The 24,193-nt window shown below is 43.0% G+C and overlaps 1 protein-coding gene across 4 annotated transcripts; it reads right to left on the bottom strand.

Annotated features, from left to right (window-relative positions):
* Window positions 1-2,631: 2,631 nt before the first annotated feature.
* On the bottom strand, window positions 2,632-23,168 carry rcan1b (regulator of calcineurin 1b). 4 transcript variants are annotated; one of them, XM_086281855.1, is made up of 5 exons: window positions 23,011-23,168; window positions 22,712-22,848; window positions 9,872-10,045; window positions 8,469-8,628; window positions 2,632-5,663 (listed from the first exon to the last, which is right to left on the bottom strand). In XM_086281855.1, exons 2-5 carry the CDS (start codon window positions 22,835-22,837, stop codon window positions 5,479-5,481), a joined length of 645 nt encoding a protein of 214 aa, XP_086137981.1. In that variant the 5' UTR covers window positions 22,838-22,848; window positions 23,011-23,168; the 3' UTR covers window positions 2,632-5,478. The 4 variants fall into 4 exon arrangements, 3 of the variants coding, with proteins under 3 accessions (XP_086137981.1, XP_086137982.1, XP_086137980.1); XR_015127086.1 differs by lacking the exons at window positions 22,712-22,848; window positions 23,011-23,168 and adding exons at window positions 7,745-7,904; window positions 10,699-22,057 and having other exon boundaries at window positions 5,527-5,663; XM_086281856.1 differs by lacking the exons at window positions 22,712-22,848; window positions 23,011-23,168 and adding an exon at window positions 22,065-22,692.
* Window positions 23,169-24,193: the final 1,025 nt, after the last annotated feature.

Genomic DNA, 24,193 nt, shown 5'->3' on the forward strand with positions numbered 1-24,193 from the left:
TGATTGCCCACTCTACCAAGTTTCTGCCCACCAGCTTCAGTTTAACATCATGTGACATATCCATGCTGTGTTCTTCCTTTTCTTGTCACTTCTTTTTATGACACATGAAGCTTCAACTTCAAACAGACCATCATTAGTATCAAGGCAACCTGCAGCATAGAATAGAAACCACAACGGCCTTGTACAACGCCTGCACTTCAGTGCTGGTGTCAGCGGCACAGCACTACACTGGCTCACCTCATACCTCAACAACAGATTCGTCTCTGTCAGCAGTGCAAACTATTCTTCTTCGATAGCGGCACTGCCACCGTCACACTGCCACCACCATATTTTAATGTTGTTGTTGTTGGTGCTCAGTCTCTTTCTCATGAACACTGACCTTAATTGGCACAGATGAGGCCTGCGGTTCTTGGGATGTTGTTCTGGGGTCTTTTGTGACCTCTTGGAGGACTCGTCACTGCGGTCTTGGGGTAATTAGTCGGCCTGCCACTCCTGAGAAGGTTCACTAGTTCATGAATTACACGACTGTAATTCATTATTATCAGGAAGTCCTACAAACTCCCTGAAAGCCTTCAGCTAATCCAAAATGCTGCAGCAAGAGTCCTGACAGGGACTAGAACGAGAGAGCAGATTTCTCCTGTTTTGGCTTCCTGTTAAATCCAGAATTCAAAATCCTGCTCCTCACATACAAGGTCTTAAATAATCAGGCCCCATCTTATCTTAATGACCTTGTAGTACCATATCACCCTATTAGAGCACTTTGCTCTCACACTGCAGGCCTACTTGTTGTTCCTAGAGTATTTAAAAGTAGAATGGGAGGCAGAGCCTTCAGTTTCCAGGCCCCTCTTCTGTGGAACCAGCTTCCAGCTAAGATTCAGGCTCAATCAGGTGACGCTGAATCCCTGAGGCTGTTGGGGATTCCCATGATGCACTGGGTGTTTCTTCTTCACTCACGATGTGTTAATAGACCTCTCTGAATTGAATCATACCTGTTATTAACCTCTGTCTCTCTTCCACAGCATGTCTTTATCCTGTCTTCCTTCTCTCACACCAGCCAATCACAGCAGATGGCCCCGCCCCTCCCTGAGCCTGGTTCTGCTGGAGGTTTCTTCCTGTTAAAAGGGAGTTTTTCCTTCCCACTGTCACCAAAGTGCTGCTCATAGGGGGTCATATGATTGTTGGGTTTTTCTCTGTATGTATTATTGTAGGGTCGACCTTACAGTATAAAGCACCTTGAGGCGACTGTTGTTGTGATTTGGCATTTTATAAATAAAATTGAATTGAAAAGAACCAAATAGGGGCTGTGGCCCCCCCACACTCCCTAGCAGATCGTTACATGGAGAAACCTTTGGAATACAAGCGCGCTGATCCACACAGGTATGCACACGGGTGTTCACTGCTCGTAGACCCAAATTACACCTTTCTTGGCTGCTACTTCGAAGCACATCTGTCCTGCGTGCTGCACAACAACATTGAATATTTAGTATTTACTGCTGTTTACACTTAGCTAGATTAATGCGATGGTGTTGTGTTTAGTATGTTGCTTTGTTTTTTTTCTGCTTGTTTTCTATTCTTCTCTCAACAGGTGATCCAGGAGATTTTTATTTTTTTTCTCCCCCCCTTTCTCACTGTCCCTCTCCCCTTCTGTTTTTCCTTTCCTTCCTCTTTCTTTCTCCCTTTCCTATCTCTCACTCATGTCTGTCCCGTCTGTAACATCTGAAAATAAAATATAATAAACAATAAAAACAAAGATCGACCAAATGGAACAATATGGCAATGCCACGATGATCCATTTGGCAAAGTAAATCCATTGGGTATCCTTGTTGGTCTTCAGACAACAATTCTGATGGCTAAAGAACCAAATGGGACAGGCGAGAAAAAAAAAAAAAGAAAAAAAAAGAAAAAGAAAAAAGAACCAAATAGATGCCACTCATAAGAATGATTCCATTAGCATTTGTCACAAAAACGTTTCATCTATGGCGCTGTTCTACTGTACCTGAGCACTCACAGTGCTTTATACAACATTCCTCATTCACCCGTTCACACAAGCACTTTTAAAAAAATGCTTTTTCTATCTAACATTCACACACATTCATACTCTGATGTATGAATTGGGATTAGTATCTCGCACAAGGATATTTGAGATGCAGAATGGAGCATCCACAGATCGAAGCAATGACCTGCATTTGGTGAACTTTTGTCTGTTTTGTTTTAAATGCCTTTGTATTTTTGTGCGAAGACCTTTGTGATGTTTGTCTTGAAAGGTGCTATATAAATAAAATTTTAGTAATGTTACTGATCTACCACCTGAGCTAAAAAAGCCAAAGAGTTGATTCTGTTCATGTGGAAGTTTTCAGTGGGAGAAACGTTTCGTCACTCATCCAAGTGACGTCTTCAGTCTGAAGAAGTAAATAAGGGGAGACAGCTGGATCAAAGAAAGGCCTTTTAAAGGAATGGTTTAATAACGTCGAACGCATGCGGTGTCTGTTAGTAAAGAAAGCATTAATCAAAGCTAAAATGTCTTTGAGAAGTGTTGAACGAATGGAGTCTAGAAGGCTCATTAATGGTTTAGAGGAAGAGATCACTGAAGTTAACACAACAGAGTGAGGACACTTCTTTTTGTGATTCTAGTCTGTGGAAGGCTTTCGAACTGTGTTTATTTACACTGTCAAAACGTCCAGCCCACTGTGACCAAAATATTACAAAATTCACATACAGGAAAAACACAAACCTCATTCAAATGACTTCAACCAGGAGTCCTTAAAACAGTTCAGAAATATACTCAAACTTATGTGTGTAATACAGACATATACTCTTATATAGGACAATGACACAGATGGAATTAGATGGTGAAATATTTATTCACGGTAACTTATTACTTATTTCAAAAATAATAAAATTCTAGTAAAAAAGTAGCCAAACCACCACACTGTCCAATTGTGTCTAAATGAAAGGGAAACAAAATACCCGGACTAAAGGTGCAGTTACAGCCCGTTAAGATGCTCGACTGGCAAAGACAGACACGTTTTCATTTTTAGATTCTTTCAGTATCACAAAGTGTCACGTGGCCCTAAAGTTCCATTTACAGGTTGAAACAAACAAATGTGTTGTGATTCCATTTATACAGAGTTAAACTGGGATATATAGCATCAGTCCAGTTCTGAAATGTTCATGTAGAGGTGACAGTCCTGTGTTATGCATTAGCTACACAGATTTGAGACACAGCGTTCGAACATCTGCAGCTGAGCACTATATAGCAGAAAAAGCTAAGCTAGTCTTATAAAAACTTCAGAAAAGCAGACATATTAAAGATAGCCAGTGCTGCACCTCAGCCTCATAGTAGATACACTTATGGTATCAATGTGAAACAAGCCATCTTCGTTCAGTCAGTCAATACTTCGTTGTCCCCAACGTCTGCCAGCCCATACTGGCAGGGTGACAATGACGCCGCGTTCACGGCTGCAACATTTTGGAAATCAAACAACAATTAGTTGGAAATTGCTGTAATCCTACTGATGCAACAGCAACACAGCAGTTAGTACATCTTTGAAAGCACACAGTCAAACATGCACACAACAGGGCCCTGTACTACGAAGCAAGTCCAGTATATCCCATCCTTTATTCTCTTACTGGAATATCTGAAATCAGGATAAAACCTCCCATCGCTGGTCAACCCGGGATTTCTCTGCACTATCACATGAAAGGGATGGTGTTGCCTGGTCAAACATGGTACGTAAACAGCCAGCAGAGCAGCAGATTTTACAGTGCTACCCCTCAGCCTCCTATGGTATTAATTTCAAAAACCTATGTCGCCTCATTCTTGAGTTATCGCTTCACAAACTTGGGCCTGTCGGCAGGGTGACCACAGTCCCCATCAGTCTGATACGGCTGAGAGTTAAGAAGGAAGATAAAAATATGAGAAGTTAAACACATGCAGTAACAGAGGTGCTGTACACTGCTTTAGTATTAAAATTATATGAAGTTTAGCCGATTTGAAACCAGGAAGGAAAGCTGCCAAAACTGCTGACTGTGTAACTTATCAAACTTCTCAATATCACAACTCTATCATTAAGACATCAGAGGATCTGATGGACTATAATGTAATGAAATGTCTGTTTGAAAGAGTTTTTATTGTATCAGCTGCAGCCTGACAGTGAATAAATACAAGAGCAGAATTCATTTGATACAAACTGAGCAAGTACAACAAGGAGCTCTGTTTTGGGACCATACACTAATCCTCACAGAACTGAAACGGTTTAATTGCAGCGAACATGTAGACTTCACACACTAAAAATTATTTAGACCCTCCCAGTATCCACACACAGAGGTCTGAGGGACCGCACAGACTGGTACGTAGGTGGTGATCTGCGATCTCTATCATAACCTCTTTTTATAAGAGGTTAGTTACCATGGGTACATGAGTGATATATACCACGTCTTACTGCACCATCTAAGTAAAGAAAATCCAGGGTTAACCCTGAGATGACCTGGATAAGACCATTTTTATCTTGACCATCCTGCTTCATAGTAGAAGCCATAGGACATGAGCTGGATGTGCCACAAGTACAAAACAGGCCCCAAAATAACCGGCAGCGTGTTTGGGGCTTGAGTCACTGGTTGAACAGCAGCGCTCGCACACATTGGCAGAAAGACATTTTTCAGAACACTATTTAACCCCCACATGGCAGAAAGTGTCATCTGTTTTTTTAAAGCACGGCATGGTCAGGGACACGAACAGGTAAGTGTGGCGTTCTAAAGTAACAGATAAACATTGGTTGGACTTTAAGCCAAAGAGTAAACGGCCGTCCACGCAGGATGTGATCACGGTGTATCGCTGTGTTGTTGAGAGTCAGCGGCCTGCAGACATTCAGGTTCTCGAGGGTTAACTCCAAACTTCATGCCACCAGCAGCCATCTTGATAGTTGTTGCCTGAAGGTCTCCGTCACTACAAATCACTTCCTATGTGGGTGCCTTTAATAACAGCTGTTTGCTATGAGACAACCAAAACACACACAGAATGCAGCAAACTTCAAACACTACTTTGAAGAGAATTCCAGGAAAACTGCTTTTTTTGGGAAACTGAGTCGCAGCAAAGACAGCAGGAGGCCAGCTTTGTTTAGGCCAAGCAGATACATCAGACAACAGTGCAGAGCAATGGACACTGTCATGACTTCATGCTAGTGAGCACACAAGCCACTAAAATGTGAAAAAGCTGAAGCGGGTTGCTTCACACCTTAATAACAGACAAATGGAGCACCAGAGCAGATATCAACAGTCGTACACAGTAAGTCAATTTAAACCCTTTCCCGCTTCGGTCTGTCGAACACGACACAAATGCAGCATGCAATTCTAGTCATTTGCTTCAGCTGGATATTGCAGCACCCACAGACGCCTTCTCACAGTTTTATCCAAATCTCTGCGAGCGTGTTCAGCTGCTGATCGACGCTGACACAGTACAGATTCCCCTGTCAGCACCGCTCACTGCTCAACTCTAGGTGTGTAGTCAGGCCGTCGAGTCTGAATGATCTTTGGTCGTGGTGGGCGGGGCTTGTCATCCTGGTCGCTGTCATCGGGTGCGGAGCTGTCACCGCGTTCGTCGTCGCACACATGGACGACCACGCTGGGAGTGGTTGGTGTTGCTGTGTGAAGCTCGTACTTCCCCCCTAAGAATAAAACAAAAAAAGGTCAAATTGGAGGACGTTTCCCACAGGGCGTGCTACAATGTACCAAGTCACTGTGCAGCGATGAGGTTTCCCTCTTCAGCGATAGAGATAATGCAAAATGGAGAACAAAGCTGTCACGATCCTGACGACCTGATGATCTCAGTTTTAGATGTCAATGAGGTCTGACATTAGCTGGCAATTTCAAATGTATCAAAGAAACTATTTTAATCATTCAATTTTAGGAAACATTGCTTTTATACATCTGGAGGCAGAATCTAGATGCTTTAGCCACATCAGCCGACACCAACTCCTAACCCATACTACCTTTACTTCTTCTAACTTTGACATTGGTGGTGTGAACATAGCATCAGCATGTGGAGCTGCAACAGGTCTAAATAGTTTTAACAGTCAAATAGTCAAATTTAAAGTAATAGGGAACAGCTTTACTAAGTGACAAACGTGTTTCGGGGTGTGGCCTTCATCGGGGTCATTGAAGGCCACACGCCAAAGCGTGTTGGTCACTTAGTAAAGCCGCCCCTATCCAGTCTTTAAGTCTGACGTCATTAGCCGTTCCCGGGCCTAAACTCTGCTGCAGGTCCCAAAGTCACATGATCACTGCGGCATTACTGAGAGTTAAAAACTGTCTAAATTCTTTCATCTTTAATAAAATCATCAGCGTTGCTGCTTTACCAGGTGTAACAATTAAGTTTAACATCCAGGCATCCATGAAAACAGGATTTATTACATTTAACAGAGTTAGAAGTTAACAGGAAGTTAGCTCGCTAGCTTCCACCTAAACATGATGTAGCATGTTCTGACAGAGATTTCTGAAAAATTCAAACGTACAGCTCTGCTACCACTTCCAACATAAATGAAGACAAAACTAAACAGCAGTGACGTTTTTAGGGTTACTGAAGTTGGGCTAGCTGCTATATAATGATGTGCTACGTGATCGCTAGCGACACAGCTATGTTAGCATAGCATAAACACGGTGAAGCTGGAGGATGAACGCTAACTTTTTTGCTACTTGATAAAAGTTAACGTGAGGGTTCCTGATGGTTAGAGACAAATGCAGTCACATAGCAGGATGCTGTAAACGGACCAAGCTTCAGTCAGGAGAACAACTGAGATAATCCATCCACAATACCAGGTTAGTCACTAATATACTGCTGCATGCGCTGGGCTGTAGTTACATCGTAAGGTTTTAAAAACAGAGCTTTAACATGATTAGCGGTAATAAAAACCGAGAGGCCGACAGTGATCACTGACTGTTTGTAAGGGCTTGTAGATTACATAGAACAAGACACAAAGCATTAAAACAAGTTAAAAACACAACAGCCTTAGTGAACACAGCAGTTTGGAAGCAGGATTCGTCACGTCATCACTTAAAGACCGGATTACTTTAAGTGTTGCTGGAGTCTTCGGGTCATCAGATCTTTGTCTTCTCCATGCACCTTGGAAGAAGGTGAAGTTGTGCCAGAAACATTTGTTGGTTTCTAATCCTCACTGCTTTTAAATGTGCTGTGTGTCTATGCTAGCAGATGTGCATGAAGTGTGGGTTTCCCATCACTTCCCTGAGCTCAGTGTCACCCATGTCTCTCGAGGAGCCATTCGCCTGTACGGCTATACAAAGCTGTGTTGCCAGACTTTCACTAACACATCATCATAATCATAATAATAACAACAACAACAACAACAACAACAATAATAATGGATTGTGTGACATGCACAAGACTTGTAAGCATTAATTTATAGAACCTCCCCCACATTTCATGAAAGTTTGACCTTGAAGAAGAGGTCAGAGGTCAAAAGTAACGTGATATTTAGAATCCCTATATGTATTCAATAGAAACAAGAGCAGTAAGAAACATAATAAAGTTGTATAGTGCCATTTAAAACTGACTTTTACCTTCAGATCTTTCTATTGCCCATGAAAAAGAGGTCAGTGGTCAAATGTGACATATTTTAAATCTTTTAAATCTTATCTGCAATACCTTCTATATGTTCACAATACACTGTTTGTAATAATGATAGTTTCTAAGCCTTTTAGTCAATTATTGACCAATTATCATGAAACTGACCTTGAAGATCTCAGTGTGAATGGTTTGTATCATAATTCAGGGCTCAGCTTCCTGAGTATCTGGAATCTAGTATGCACTGTTGCTCTATTTACGTGATGTCATCTCGATCCCGGCCTGGGACATCTTTTCTCTAAGGAGATTGTTTTGTTGTACATGGTCCCTGTTAAATAAAGTGGAAATGAAAATGAAACACTGCAATGAGCACCTACCATAGCGCAGCTCCTTAAGTGCAATAGATGGTTCTTTTGTCCTTTTTAAATCTCATTTTATAGTTTTTCTCTTTATTATTTCTGTTCTTTTCAGTGCAGCAGGGACAGCACTTAATTTTGTTGTACTTGTTTCCGTGACAGTAACGACGCTCTGATCGCGGTGTTGGGTTTTCCCTCTAACCACCACACCTGTCTGCAGTTCTGCTGGCAGTCATTGCTACCTGGCTCCTGACTTTGAGTTGTAGGCGTTGATGTCAATATCAGTGTGGAGACAAGCTCACACACTTTGCACTTGTAATCAGTTGTGATGAATTTATTGAGAATTAAATGAAGGAAGACAAAAAGATTAAAAGAAGAGGAACAGCGTTTTAAATCATGTACCACTCAGCTTCGTTCCAAGCCTGTAAAGAGCCTTCAGTTTGCATTTGAGGCTGCAGGAAGTGTCGATTGTGTTTTACAAACCTGTCACACATTCACACACGGATGGAAAACACAAATCATAATGTGTTGTATACCTGGCCCCAGTTTAGAGATGGCACAAAGCAGGTCATAGTTGATGACCGGTGTGGCGTCCTGAGACTGTTCCCAGCCGACTGGAGGGGAAGCAGGAGGCGAGATCAGGAACTGCTTCTCTGGCTTGGGAGGCTCCAGCCGAGGACTCCCTATGTGCACAGACTACACAGTGCAAAGGCAGGGCAGCACTTTATAATAACCAGCAATATATCACAGGTTTACTGAGACTGTAGCATCATATAGAAAGAAATGGATTGATGATTATGTTTCTGTCACCTACCTACCCAGCTAACTAATGCACTGATATTTATACAGTGCTTCTATAGTCGTACCACTGAAGCCACACAGTCACATTAAACTGTAGATTCAGTGATTTATTGGATATTTTTTGCTGTGTATTTCACCAACTTTAACTACAGTGAGAAAATTATTTATTCAATCCTCCTCTGACTTTGTAAGTTTGCTTAAAAACAAATGAACAGTTTCTAATTTTTAGGGTAGTTTCATTCTAGTAGAAGAAGAAAAAACGTTGCAAAGGTTCTACGTTGATTTGCATGTAACTGTCATCGTCCCACTGCTCCAGTGAGAGTACCACCCAAAGTCCCCACAGCAAACATGGAGGTGGAAATCCTATGCTTCTGGGATCCGCCCTACTGTGAAGTGGAACGTCTAATCACTGCCCACTGCGTCATTCACCACAGGGCATTGTGCACCGGTCGCAGCAGATGGCCCCGCCCCTCCCTGAGCCTGGTTCTGCTGGAGGTTTCTTCCTGTTAAAAGGGAGTTTTTCCTTCCCACTGTCGCCAAAGTGCTGCTCATAGGGGGTCATATGATTGTTGGGTTTTTCTCTGTATGTGTTATTGTAGGGTCGACCTTACAGTATAAAGCACCTTGAGGCGACTGTTGTTGTGATTTGGCGCTGTGTACATAAAACTGAACTGAAATGTTTATTATTTTGTAGCATTAGAAAGGATGAATTAATCAGCTAGCTGACATAAAGCAAGCTAACAACATTGTTTAGGTAGACAGAATGTAACACTTATAAACTACACTAAGTTATTCTATTCTTATATACATATACAGAGCAGCAGCTCCATTCATATTAAACTGAAGCTAACATGTCAAATTTAGTCTGGAGGATGCTGACCGGTGTCACAATAAGTGAAAGTATGCACATCTCTATAAGAGAAGAACGAACACTGCTATAACACTCAAGCTAATGTTCTTCCACAATGTACAAGCTGTTTTTTAGTTATTATTTCAATTTTCATTTATTATTCCAAACTCTGGGACAACCATAGATGACATTCAGAAAGTGAATCAAGAGCTCCGCCTGGTTTAGCGCGTTGAAGGTCTGAACAAGTTACATTCATGTGTCTGATAGATCTCAGCCTACAGATATTACCTGAGCGAAGTAAAGTCTCATTTCTTTGCCGTTGAAGTCCGTCTTATGTAGTCGGAGTCTCGCCTCCGCTGCAGCCAGAGCATCTCTGAAACTGATCCTGATCCGCCGAAACGACTTGAAGTACTGGAACTGCACCTCCGAGTCGAATGAACGGAACAAGGCCTCAAAGCCAGCCTGGAAACACAGAGGAAGCAGACAGCAGGAGGAGACTGAAGTAATGACTGAGATCTCTGAACCATCTTACAGACTTCAACTCCGTTCAGCCCATTTAGCACTTTCTTCACTAAAAATATTGAGCAAGAGCCAGTTTGAAGATTCTATGAATAAAGGCACAGACATCTGATCATGCAGACACACTGAAATGATCGATATTACCTAAACGCCTACAGATTAGCACACATTAGTGCAGATGTAGGATTCATCTTTTTCTTAACACTGTTTTATTATCGAGTTGCACCAACAGCTTAAGGAAACTATGTTAAAAAGCACGGCCATGCTGCAAAATCCTCATTACTGTGTTTTACAGTCAGTCTTGGCTGTCATTACACCATCTAACAGTCGAGTTGCTGCATTACTACTGAAAGACCGTTTTTAGAGGGTAGTTGAGCTGGATGCTTGGGTTGATTCAGCTGTAAAATCACGTTTAAGCAGACCTCTCAATAGCTACATTACATGATGAACTGCACATAAAACCTATATACAGTCAACACAAAATGCAGTTGGAAGCTGCTGGTCGAGCCTGGAAGCCAGTAAAGATGTCTCAGGATGCACACAGGGTCAGCTGCAGTCAAATTCCAGGAAATCCTTTAGTGACACCGTACTGTTACCTGCACCTCAGAGTGGTGGAATAATTCCCGGCTGGTCACCGAGGCCACCAGGCAGAACCGGTTACATTTAGTGGTCTTAATGTGCATGACAGGCGACCCGCCGATCCGCAACCTTTTCCACCTGATAACTGAGTTCAGGGTGCGATGCAATGCTGTAACAGTCAATGAAGTTGAGGAAGAGGAGGGACGAGGTTGGAGGACTGTTGCTTTCCCCAGGGTGACGGACGAGCAGAGACAACGGGATGTTCCAAACAGGACCGTGGTCGGGTTCTTCCCCAGCACTGGCTTCACATGCGCAGCAGCAGTTTTTCTCCTTCGGTGCCCACAGTACATCAAGTCCACAACGTTAGAGAGGCAGTGCGGCACATTCCAAGATTATGAAACGAGAATCTAAAGTTAGAAATTGAAAACAACATCTAACATTTGCTAATCTGCGTTTTCTTCTGCTGCAGCTTGTTCCTGTCTCGCTCAGCAGCAGACTGAAAACTCAAGGAATTTTCCAGAGATTTGGGTGTGGAGAGCTGAAAATGTCACTCACACTTTAATCTCTCTCTCTCTCCCAGATCCAAAGCCACTTAAATGAGGCCCTGCCAGCCTATGACGCATTAGCCACAGTCCCCTCCTCTCTTTTTCCTGGTCTCATTCACTGCAGGCCAATCATCGGTGGAAGGAGGAGGGAAATCTATTTTCTTCTCTCTTCCTATTCCTCCACTGACAGATACAACACTGACTAATCATACATAATGAAGGGCAGTGACTGCGTCTGTGCGAGAGAGTGGGAGACAGAGCTGACATCACTGCCTCCTGATGCTGTTTCTTAGTGGAAACTATGACAGGGAGCCTCACTTTGGATTCCACACGCAGAACAAAAACATACATTCATATCTTTTCTTTGTATATATGACTGAAAGACAGAAATGACACAGGTAGCTGGGAGACTGACGCCCAAAGTAAAAAATAAAAGGGGTGAAGGAAGAGTAGAAAGACAGGACGAGTGAGAAGCATGAAGGGATCCAGAGGCAGGTTGATAACATGTTTCTGTGAGGCATTAATAGCAGAGAGCTTAAAGCTTCACACAATGACAGACAACACTGTGACTGCTCATACAGTCAACATCATCATCTTTATTGATAAAGCACTTTAAAACAACCAAAGTGCCGTACACTGGAACTGAATAATACAGTTACATAAGATATCAATTAAAGCCAAATAAAAGAAAAAGTATAATCTTTAATTAGTTAGATATTAACTAATTTAATTACAAGAAGAACTACGTCTCTCTGAGGCCGAAAGCCAAAGACTAAACATGACGGCTGACATATACAACATACATGACTTTTCATTTCATTGAGGGGGAAAAAAGTCACAATATTTACAAAGATCACCAAGAAGCACTTAGAGTGCAGATGTCTGCTAAATCAAATGACTGACCTTGAAGGAGAGGTCAGAGGTCGATGTTTTGAACAATGACCTTGGAGACTTTGGTAGATCTGAGCCAAATTTGAATGGATTGTTAAGACTCTGAAAAATCAAGTTTACAGACACCATGAAGCTACCAGCAGATTACTCCAACCTGGAAGTTCCAAGCTGAGTAAGCACACGTTTCATTTACGCTGTACAAAGCTAGTAACACACTGATAATATTCACGGGGAACTCAGTGGGACTGTAAAAACAACACTGGACGCCAACTGAATGTTCTTGCTGCTGTTAGACCTCAATCCCCTGATCATCACCGACATCTGTCACACATCTGTCACACTTGGGGTGGCTGCAGCTAGGTAGAGCAGGTCATCTACTGATCGGGCGGTTGGTGGTTCAATCCCTGGCTCCTCCAGTCTGCATGCCAAATATCCTTGAGCAAGACACTAACCCCAAGTTGTTCTCCGGTGCATCAGAGTATGAAAGTGTGTCAAGCTTAATTAGGTTACTTGGGTAAGTCTAAATTGCCCATAGGTGTGAACCTGAGTGTGAATGGTTGTCTGTTAGCCCTGCGACAGCCTGGAGACCTGTCCAGGGTGGACCCTGCCTCCTGCCCTATGGTAGCTGGGAAAGGCTCTAGCTGCCCTGCGACCCCGACAGAATGGATGGATGTTGTATAAAGCACTTTGAGAGTAGAAAAGCACTATAAGAATCAGTCCATTTACCATTTAACAGTGGACATGGCTACAAATTTTGCAGTGGAGCAACCATCAGCCAACTACTGTACATGGGTGACAAGCTATAAGCCAGGACACAGACTCACTGATCCACATCACCAGGATGTACAGTGAAGGCATCAGGATGTTATTCAGACTGGATAAGTACAGTCGAATGGCTGCAAAGACAGGCAAGCTCATCCGCACTGAAGGGGTGGAGGAACAACAGCAGATGTAGTACAAAAGCTACACGTACCTGGATATCCCACAGGCCAGTGGGAACATGATGACTATGCACAAAGGTCAGCCACAGTCAGGTACAGCCAGAAGGAAAAGCAGGTGCTGACAAGCCAGCTGAATGGTACGAATAAGCTCCAAGCTGTAAATGCATATGTCCAGTGTAGACGGTCAGAAAACGACTACAAGAAGACAGGACCAACTTCACCCCCGATCAGACCTGCACACTGTTAGACCTCTGCCTCACCACCACATACTTCAAATACAACGAAGGCTTTTACAGACAAAAACATGGCTGTGCCATGGACTCCCCCGTGTCACCTATTGTAGCCAACCTTTACATGGAGGAAGTGGAAAGGAAGGCTCTTGGCTCTTTCAAAGTAAGAGTACCCAGCCACTGGTACAGATATGTGGACGACACCTGGGTCAAAATCAAGACACAAGAAGTGGAATCCTTCACCGCGCACATTAACGCTGTGGATAAAAACATCAAGTTCACCAGGGAAGACACAAAGGACGACTGTTTGCCTTTCCTGGACTGCGCCGTGCACATTGAAGAGAACGGCAACCTCAACATCGAAGTTTACCGGAAGCCCACACACACGGACCAGTACCTCCTCTTTGACTCCCATCACCCTCTGGAACACAAACTTGGAGTAATCAGGACCCTACACCACCGGGCAGAACATGTTCCCTCTAAGCCTGAAGGAAAAAAGAAGGAACACACACATGTAAAGGAAGCACTCAAAACGTGTGGTTATCTTAGGGCTGTGCGATATGACCAAAACCTCATGTCCCGATATCAGACATCTATCGTCCGATAACGATATAAATCACAGAAATGTAACATTTTTGTAAATTCTGTGAATCTCGAGCAGCTCGACCTGCGTGAAGTGTTTCCTGCTGCGCGTCGTGTAGCTGGAGTCGAGTGTTTTAACTGATGCATGAAACGATACATTTTTAGACATAAGTTGTAACGGCGCCGTTTTCTTTGTGAGTATTTATTACACGGCGTGCTGCGGGGAAAAGCCTGTTCTAACGTTTGAGTCTAAGCTTTATTTTTTAGCACCTGGCGGCTCTTTTTTACTTCTCATCTGTAAATAATCTGCTCTGTCACGTGATTCAGTTTATTTTGAAAAGTCTCAACAGGATCTTGAGCTTTATTGTGAAAGATTTATGTGGAACATAAACAAGCGGACACGCGATGGTTTTACCGTCGTTGTTGCTAACGACGACGCATAAAAACAGGTGCTTGTCCGTCTGTAGTGTGGTTATATTAAATATAAGAGAAAGAGATAACTTTAAGAAATTAATATAGCCGCTACAGTGACCATCAGAACCATGAACAAATATTGCCGTAAACAGTTTATTTTGCGACACCACGAAACAAACGATAGCGTAAAATGAAACGATAGACGCTTTTATATCGTCATCCGATATATACGGTTATATCGAACAGCCCTAGGTTATCCTAACTGGGCGTTCTTAAAGTCAGCAAAGAGGCAGAGAAAAGAAGATCAGACACCAGCGAGGGAGGATAAGAAGGACAGATGCAACAACATTGTCATCCCCTATGTAGCCGGTGTATCAGAGAAACTCAGGAGGGTTTTCTCCAAGCACGACATCCCGGTGCATTTCAGACCCAGCAACATGCTCAGACAAAAACTGGTTCATCACAAAGACAAAACGCCAAAACACAGACTTAACAATGTGGTGTATGCTGTACAGTGCAGCGAGGAATGCCCAGACCTCTACATTGGAGAGACCAAACAGCCACTTCACAAGCGCATGGCACAACACAGAAGAGCCACCTCCACAGGACAAGACTCAGCAGTCCATCTGCATCTAAAGGTCAAAGGTCACTCTTTGAGGATGCCAATGTTCACATTTTGGACAGAGAGGACAGATGGTTTGAAAGAGGAGTGAAAGAAGCATCTATGTCCACTGTGAGCGACCATCTTTGAACAGAGGCGGGGTTTACGACACCAACTGTCTGCCATCTATAATCCAGTTTTGAGATCCTTCCCAGACGCCTTAACGCCCACTCACATCCTGGGCCATCTGACCTCAGGAAATCGCATGATAGGGTGGGGCCAGGTTTCACAATGAGCTCACCCGAAACTCTGGCTGATTGGGACCCACACCCAGTTTCACACCTTGGCTCAGGCGATTAGAGGATCATCAGGGGGTCCTTTGTCCCTCTGTGGGGGGAAACTCCCACTAGCTTTATATCTGGGACTCTCCACCATTTGACCTTAGAACTGAAGAAACTTCTCGGATGAGAGGTGAAACGTCTTCAAGCAACTTAAAGAAGTCCAGACGCTTTTCTTTGCAAGCTGCTTTGACTACGAGGACCTGGATGACTGAGAACCTTCACAGACACATGTCCTGTAACAATAAGCAGGCACAGAAAGAAACAGGGAAAACCCTCCACCCAAAGTCCATGACCACGACACTCTATGTCCCTATAAAAGAGGGAGGACAAGGATTAGCGAGTGTCAGAGCCACAATCCAGGACCTCAGCCCCAAACTATGCAAACCTGCCCCGGAGACTATCCAACACATCGCAGCAGGATGTAAGATGCAAGCTGTGACAGTGTTCACTGAGAGGCACGACCAAGTAGCTTAACTGATGTACAGGATCATCTGTGTGGCACGTGGACAACACAGTCCCAAGTCCTGGTGGGAGCCATCATCAAACGCTGTTGAGAACAATGAGGCTAAGGTCCTGTGGGACTCCAGATAAGCAGCTGTTGGACAACCAACCAGACACAGTGGTGGGCAGAAAACCATAGCTGTGATAGATCCTGTCCTAGCTTAGAACATCAGGAAGAACGAGCACGGGGAAATCGAGAGGTACCAGGGCTGAGGGAACAACTGAAGCAGATGTAGAAAGGTCTCTGAGGAGCTCTGATAATGGCTCTGCGTCAGTGCTCCCCATCCAACCGGTAGGAGCTTCAGAGGTGCTAGAAAGCAGAATGGGAGACACTGTCCAAAAACAGGTGCCAAGCTTTCAGCATCATACTCAGAAAGACCAAAGGCTTCAGCAACGTATTGTGCAAAGGCTGTGAATTCTTATATACATGCTAGAGCAGGGTGATATGACCAAAAATATTTATCACGATATACATTTGAAAATTTACAATAACGATATAACTGACGATATAAGTGACACTACACAAAATACTTTACAACTCCACAACTTTATTAGTGCAAAAAACCCATCAATGTATTTTCACTTTGTCAAGAGATTTTTGTTTTTATATAATTTGATCAGCTTCATGAAATGTGTTTTTCTGTTTTTTAAGCAATCTACATGTCTATGATTTTTCACCTTATAACTTTGTGATGAACTTATTCAGCTACTAAATCACTTCCTGTTTTTAGAGAACAGATGTAGAAAAGGGAAATAACCCGTTGCTTTGGGTCTGTGCAAACAAGCAGCTGTTTTTTATCTGCATTAAAGTTATATAAAAATATATCAGTGCAAATTCTTTGCTGACAGTTTAACCAAAAGGCATTTCCAGTGGAAACTGGCCAACATATCCTCAGCATAACCATGTATAATATCCACACTGTGTGTGTGTGAGAGACAGAAATGTGCAAACACAGTGCTGTAATATTAGTGAGCCTCCTGACAGTCTGCTGATGCTCAGTGTCCATCGAGTGTTGTGTATTGATGTTAAGCAACACTACAGAAACTACAGACATACTTGCACTAATCACCTGCAGGTCTCAGCCTCACCCTGCTGCAGCCACTGTGTGTGCAAGCCCAGCCCTGCATTTTTTTCCATCCCACTGTTTTTGTTTCATCTACACATTTGTTTCCATTGCCTCACCAGGCAGACACAAAACAAGCACACATTTTTATGGCACCGTGCTCTCCTTTCTAGCACAGAAATAAAACTTGCACAGCTCAGCAAACATTAGTATTTAAGTTCATACTGGGGTACAGTGATCATGTGGAGACAGGCCTCTACTGCCCTCCTGAGGCCAGTAGGTGCATAGCAAAACTATAACAGAAAATTTGGAAAATCATCATTTTGCTGATAATACTGACAAACCTTCAGGTCTTAGAGAAAAATGAAGTTAGTGTCCAGCTAACTAGGTTAGTAGAACCAAGAAAGTTTAGAAAACTCTAGCAGAACCTGACTGTGTCCACTAGTTAAAAACATTTGTTTGTTAAAAAGAGTTTTCAGTGTTTTGCACACCTTTGCAGGGCTGTGCAATATGACCAAAATCTCCTCAATCAAAATTTATTTATATAGCACATATTAAAACAACAGTGTTGATCATAGTGCTTCACAGTCAATAAAAACATGAGACAGTTAAAACAAACAATAAAAGAGGACAACAAACAATAGGTAACAACGCAACAAGCTAAAAACAGCCAACTAGACAGAATCAAAAGCCAAAGTAAAAAAATAAGTTTTAAGACGTAATTTAAAAGACTGGATAGACTCGGCAGTGCGAATATGAACGGGGAGGTTATTCCAGAGTCTGGGTGCCACGATCTTATCCTGATATAAGACATTTATCGTCCCGACAACGATATATATCACAAAAATTTAACATTTTCAGCTAATTCTGTGAATCTCGGGCAGCTCGACTTGCGTGAAGTGTTTTCAGCTGGGTGTTGTGTACCTGGAGTCCAGTATTAGATAAGTTGAAACAGGCGCATTTTTCTTTGTGAATATTTATTACACAGCATGCTGCGGGGAAAAGCCTGCTCTAAGGTTTATTTTTTAGCACCTGGCGGCTCCTTTTGGCCTCTCATTCATAAACACTCTGCATACTATTTCACATGATTCAGTTTATTTTGAAAAATCTCAACAGGCTCTTCAGCTTTATTGTGAAAGGTTTATGTGGAAATTAAACAAGCGGACGGCGGAGCCAGACGATCGTTGTTGCTAGCGATAACGCATAAAAACAGTCGCTTGTCTGTCCGTAGTGTGGTTATATTAAATATAAGAGAATGAGAGAACTTTAAGCAGTTGTACAGTGACCATCAAAACCATGAAAAATATTGCCGTAAACACTTTCATTTGCGACACCACAAATGGTAAAAATGGTAAATGGCCTGTACTTGTATAGCGCTTTTTCTAGTCCCTAAGGACCCCAAAGCGCTTTACACAATCATCCACACATTCACACACTGGTGATGGCAGCTACATTGTAGCCACAGCCACCCTGGGGCGCACTGACAGAGGCGAGGCTGAAGTGTGAAGTGAAGTGTCTTGCCCAAGGACACAACGACCGAGACTGTCGGAGCCGGGGCTCAAACCGGCAACCTTCCGATTACAAGACAAACTCCCAACTCTTGAGCCACGATCGCCCCACAAAACAAACGATAGATAGCGTAATATGAAACGATAGACGTTTTCATATCGTGAGCTGATATATATCGTTATACCGAACAGCCCTACACCTTTGGCTAAAATATATAAGGGGCTCTATTAAAAAACTGCTTCCTTGGTAAAACCTTCACAAACTCTGTTTGAGCCAATCTGCATTTTTCTGACGTGCATTTTAAAGATATTCAACTTGTTTCCAGTTTTTAAGCTTTTAAAACTCAATCACAGTATGTTATTTCTTCCTGCTGCTTCCTGCATCATTTATTTGTAGGCCAGAACTGCATGCAACTATGCTTTTTGCCATTTTACAAATTTAATAGTGCACTCTTAAAATACTTCCATGAAATACACATTGAACATGACCAACATCAGTATCACTATTAACAGCTGTGACTTATAGGTGAAAGGTTCCATTCATAGCAGCAATTTGGACATGCAAATATGTTTTTAGAAGGTAGAACAATGCAATGAACTTAGAATCTTTGTTTTAGGACTTCTTCAAATCCCAGTTCCAGTGTCAAGTCTTCATGGATCGGATTGTTTGTCCAGCACATCCCACTGATGTTGGACTGAGATCTGGAGAATTTGGAGGAACACTTAACACCTCAAACTCCTTGTTATGCTACTCAAACCATCACTGAACCTTGTTTGGCCCTTTATGGCAGGGAGCATTAACCCACTGAAAGACACTGCAGTCATCAGAGCACACAGTTTCCATGAAATGGTGCACATTTGTCTGCAACCATGCTTAGGTAGGTGTTACGTGTCCAAGTAGCATCAACATGGATGAGAGGAACCAAGGTTTCCTAGCAGAACATTGCCCAAATTGTGATTGAATATGAACCTGAGTGCGATTCCATTCTTAATCCATAGTGTTTAATATGAGGTTGGCCCACGCGGTGCAGGTATAACATCTTCAAGTCTAGAACCCGTGGATATCACCAAACGCTGTTCTTCCTCCTTTAAAACGCTCTGCTAGGTCCTTACTGCTGTCAGCGACTCTTCGTTTTTTGGGTGTTTCTGCATTCATTTTTGTATCTAATAGCTGAAACGTGTGCTCCATTGGGTTGAGCTTCTTGTCTTTGAAGAATACCCTAATTCTTTAGGTGGGGTGGTAGCACAGATCACCTACTGATCGGAAAGTTGATGGTTTGACCACTGTGTGCTCAAGTCTGCATGCCAAATATCCTTGGGCAAGATACTAACCCTGAATAGCTACGTGATGCAGTGTGGACGCACATGAATGTTAGATAGGAAGCACTTACGGACAAAGCATAGAAAGACATGATTGAGGCAAGTTGTGTAAAGCGCTGTATAAGAACCAGTGCAGAGAAACTTTAGGGCTGCTTTTGCAGTATCTTTTGATCTTCGACATATTTTGTCACATTTCTCTTGTTCCTGGTGAACTCCACAATGGGATTAGGGTGTCGCTCCCCTCCCTGTTCAGCCTGACGCAGTATATACTACAGTAGAAACAAAACTACAAAAGCAGCCTAGGTAGTGTTTGCCCTAGAAACATATTCAAATCCATTTAATGCTTCGTCTCCCCAAAATATGAAATGTACATGCATGCAGTAAGCTGCAGTAACACCAGAGATATGTTTTATTTCAAGGCAAAAGTGTTTAAACAGACGTTATTAACACATTTGCATGTACATACATATTAGCTGCCTAGCTTAATCTTTTCTAAGGAATATGAACCCTAGAATGCTCTTCATACTTGCTCACTACTGACTTCCTGGCTTTAAATATATTATCTCCCCCTGCTGGTAATGCAATTATTGCATGCAGTAATGCAACTTCTGCATGCATGTCTATTTCACGTTTTGGAGAGGCAAAGCATGAAATGTAGAGAATATGAGTTTTGAAAAAGTGAATGACTTCTTTACATTACATTAACAACAGCATGATGGAGAGAGGGCATGACGAGCTGACCAAAGTACAGGCTCAGCAGCACTTTCAGATTAGCATCTATAAGAATGTCTGAATAGAATAAGTTTAATCAGCGCTATATCAAATTTCAGTGCTATATAAAACATATGAAGTCCTATATAAGAAGTCATTTTATTAAAAATGGCTAGAATGCTTAAAACCCCTAAAACCTAACGGTATAAGCTCAGATTAGGGGCCTGTTGGAGGTATTTTCCCGCTTTGTAGTGATCAGTGTTGAGGTCACAACCAAGGCCAAGTGGGACTACCAGGACAAAGTCCACAGGAGTCCACTTACCGCTCTTCTGCGCTCCTCTGACCCCAAGCGATTACGACTACGCTGTATCACTGACTAATAAAAGAAAAACCAGGTCAGTGTTCAGTCCGTCACATCTCTCCCAGACAAGCTAAACACCCTCTATGCTCACTCAAACACAGTTTCATGTCCTCCAGTGGGGAGTGAGGCTGCCACAATGGCCTTCAAAAAGGTCAAGCTATATAAAGCTCCAGGACCAGAAAGCATTCCTGGTCATGTTCTCAGAGCACGTGTGACCAGCTGGCAAAGGTGATTGCCAATATCTTCAACATCTCCCTTCAGGGCGTCCACCACCATTCCCATCGCCAAGAAACAAGTGGTCTGTCTAAATGACTACTGCCCTGTTGCACTAACATCAGTCATCACAAAGCCAGCAGACAGTCAGACTACACATCCAGTCTACCTCCCTTACACGCTGGTCCAATTAGCCTACAGAAGAAACCGAGCCACAGACGTTGCCATTGCATTGGCCACACACACACTGCCCTGCCCACCTGGAAAAAGGGAACATATATGTGTGAAAGCCCTTAGCTGACTACAGCTCAGCATTCAACATGACAGTGAGAGTTGGAAAACACACTTCCTCCTCGCTCATCACAAACACGGTACAGTACAGATGATATGACCATCACGGGCGACGATGACAGTCTACAGAGTGGACATGAAGGGACCAAACAACTGGTGCTAGGACAACAACCTCTCTCAACATCAGCGAAACAAAGGAGGCGACAGTGGACTACAGGAAACAACAAAAACGAGTTGACCTTGGTGGCTGTCAGCCAAATCTGATTGGACTGGTAACATAACCCCGCACTACACTACTTCAGTTTTATCAGAATTCATTCAAAACTTTTGAGCTGTCACGTATAAGACAAAAGAAAGAAAGAAAGAAAAAGAAACGGATGTCGTGTGAGGAAATGCCACAAACAAGTCACGTAGGTTCATCTCGAGTTCAGCCACTATCAAACTGAAGCCACCGGTTATTGTTTACGAACCGTTGTTGAAAACGTTATGCTTAAGCTAGTTACCGTGAGGATGTCTCATTACTGAAATCACAATAGCAACTAATTAGATGAGCATCAAACATCAAAAGAGAAGTTTTTGATGTTTGTGTTGTTACTCAACTGAGTCTCTCACCAGCTGCTGCACATTGCTGCACCCAGCATCCACAGGAGAAACTGCTCCAAAGGTGAAAGTGACGTAACTGCACAAATTATTAGTATCACACAGTCCTGGCTTCACCGGCACAAATCTGTTTTTCCACACAGCACATGTCCACTGGGACTGAATACTCCCTGCCTGCCTCAGAATGATTCTGCTGGTTTTATTTTCATCAAATATTAATGCAGTGACATTTCTGATTTACAGGATGGGGAGTCCACGAAAATGCTCACCGATTTGGGATTCGCCTTGGTGACAGAACCACCTGTTAACCTGCTCACCTCCTTCCCCCAAGAAGCTGCAGGAGATGTAGGAGACCATCCATTATGCATTTCATTTAAGCCATGTTCCCCTGTGTGACATCAACGAACACCCTGACTATTCGGTTTAATCCAGGAGCATTTTGGGTCTGAACCCAACTGGACCTTCTTTTCTGATTAAAGCTAGCAAACAGACTCCAAACCAGAGGAAAGTCGAACCTCAGGAATGAACTAAAGAAATTCCAAAGTCCCAGAGACGGTTTCCAGCAGAATCAGTTTGGGGCGTGACTATAGCTACTACTATACTAGTCTTTAATGGAGCTAATTCATTGATTTTCATGGATGGATGCCAGTAATCCCCCTGCCACCAGATGGAGCGATGAAACCACATAAACCTGTGGCTCTCCTGCACACACATCTTTCTCATTTAAGGCTACTGTGCTCCATAGATACACGTTTATTCCTGTCATACTATCAGATAATTTCATATTTTGGTTTAAAAACAAAGAACAGTCTCTAATGAACTACACAAAAGCGCCAAAGCTATTGGTTCATGTTTCACGTTCATATGTAAGCACTGTTTAGCTGCGCCGCACACAGGCCAGTGCCTGACAGCTTACCTTAAGCCTTTCCTCGTTGAATAAATCCTCCGCCACTTTGCAGGCCACCAGGGCGTCCGGTAAATCCGTGAACTGAACATCTACCGGGGCCGCCTCCTCCTCGCCGCCATTATCCGCCTGCTGCATCACCCAAATATCTGGAAACATCGACAGCCTTCCGTCAGCACCGACACATACTGCTTACTGCCTGACTCTACACCTACCAACACCTTTGATATGCCGCGTACCAAAACCAGGACATGAAGCTATTTTTGTGGATAAACATATTATTATGACAAAGGCGTCGCTGCGCTGTTTACCCGCCGGTGTTAGCAGCGATGTCCTTTCTGTGTGTGCTTTCAGGCGGCCGCTGGCTCCTCACTGTGCTCTCAAACCCGAGCTACTGTCTGACATCAGCTGCACTTACAGCTACCTGTAGCTACACGGAACAGCGGAAGCACTTCCGGGTTTTCTTCTTCGCCGGGCCTTCGCGGCAGTTTACATCCGTTCACGGTGCGTTACTGCCGTCTCACGTTCCTCAGCGGTCCGATGACTTACCTCCACACAGGGGCTGTATCCCAGTTCAGGGTCTGCAGCCTTTTTTTTTAAACTTTATTTATCACATTTTAGACATACAGTTAACTCATTCACTGCCAGCCATTGGCAGTGAATGAGTTAAACCCATTGACTCATTCACTGCAATTGACGGCTATAGCAGTGAATGAGTTAAGTAAAACAGGAATCACATAAAAGATGACATTGTGGTGTTACAGTGAGGAACAACGAGAGTGACAGGGACAGTGAAACAAAAGTGAGTAGAAAAATAAAATAAATTAAGGGGAACGTAAATAAACAAAAGTTTGCAAGAGCCAAAATCAAGTTAGTTGTTTCAAACGGTTACAGATGTTAACAGTCTTGAGAGCCTTAGTGTTTTTTGATGAGGAGATTGTCCTATATATTGAGTTCCATTTTTAATACAAGAAGTTCAGGCTTTCTGCCGAGGACTTTGCTTTTGTGTATGTGAAATTTTCCCAAAATTAAAGCCATATTTATAAAGAAGAAAGCATCACTGTCCTTGTCTTTAAAATTATAATAGCCAAAGACAACATCCTTGTAGTATAGTTGAAAAGTAGGTAGAACAGAGTCAGTAATAAACTTGTGGAAGTCCTTCCAGAATTTACATGTAAATTTACATGACCAAAACAAATGAGTAACTGTTTCAGGTTGGGGTCTGCAGCCTTAAAGGCCGCATTTTAAGGCCGATTACGTCACAGCGACGTGACGAAGGCTGTCCCATTTCAAAGGCTTCTCAAAATGCGGCCCTCAAATGCGCCCTTCATTTCCCTGAATTTTAAGGACGTGGTGGTGTAGACTGCATAGCCCAACATATCCCAGAATGCATAGCGCGGCGGTGCGTGTGGACAATTTTGCCAAAAAAACGGTGGACGGCTGAAGTGGGGCAACCGAAGAGTAAACTTTTAAAAGTAAGTTAGTGATGTTGCC

Source organism: Aulonocara sp. 'chitande type north' Nkhata Bay, linkage group LG23, assembly GCF_057382095.1.
Source record: "Aulonocara sp. 'chitande type north' Nkhata Bay isolate Kocher_YH1m ecotype deep benthic linkage group LG23, A_spYH_male_GT1.1, whole genome shotgun sequence".
NCBI lineage: Eukaryota > Metazoa > Chordata > Actinopteri > Cichliformes > Cichlidae > Aulonocara > Aulonocara sp. 'chitande type north' Nkhata Bay.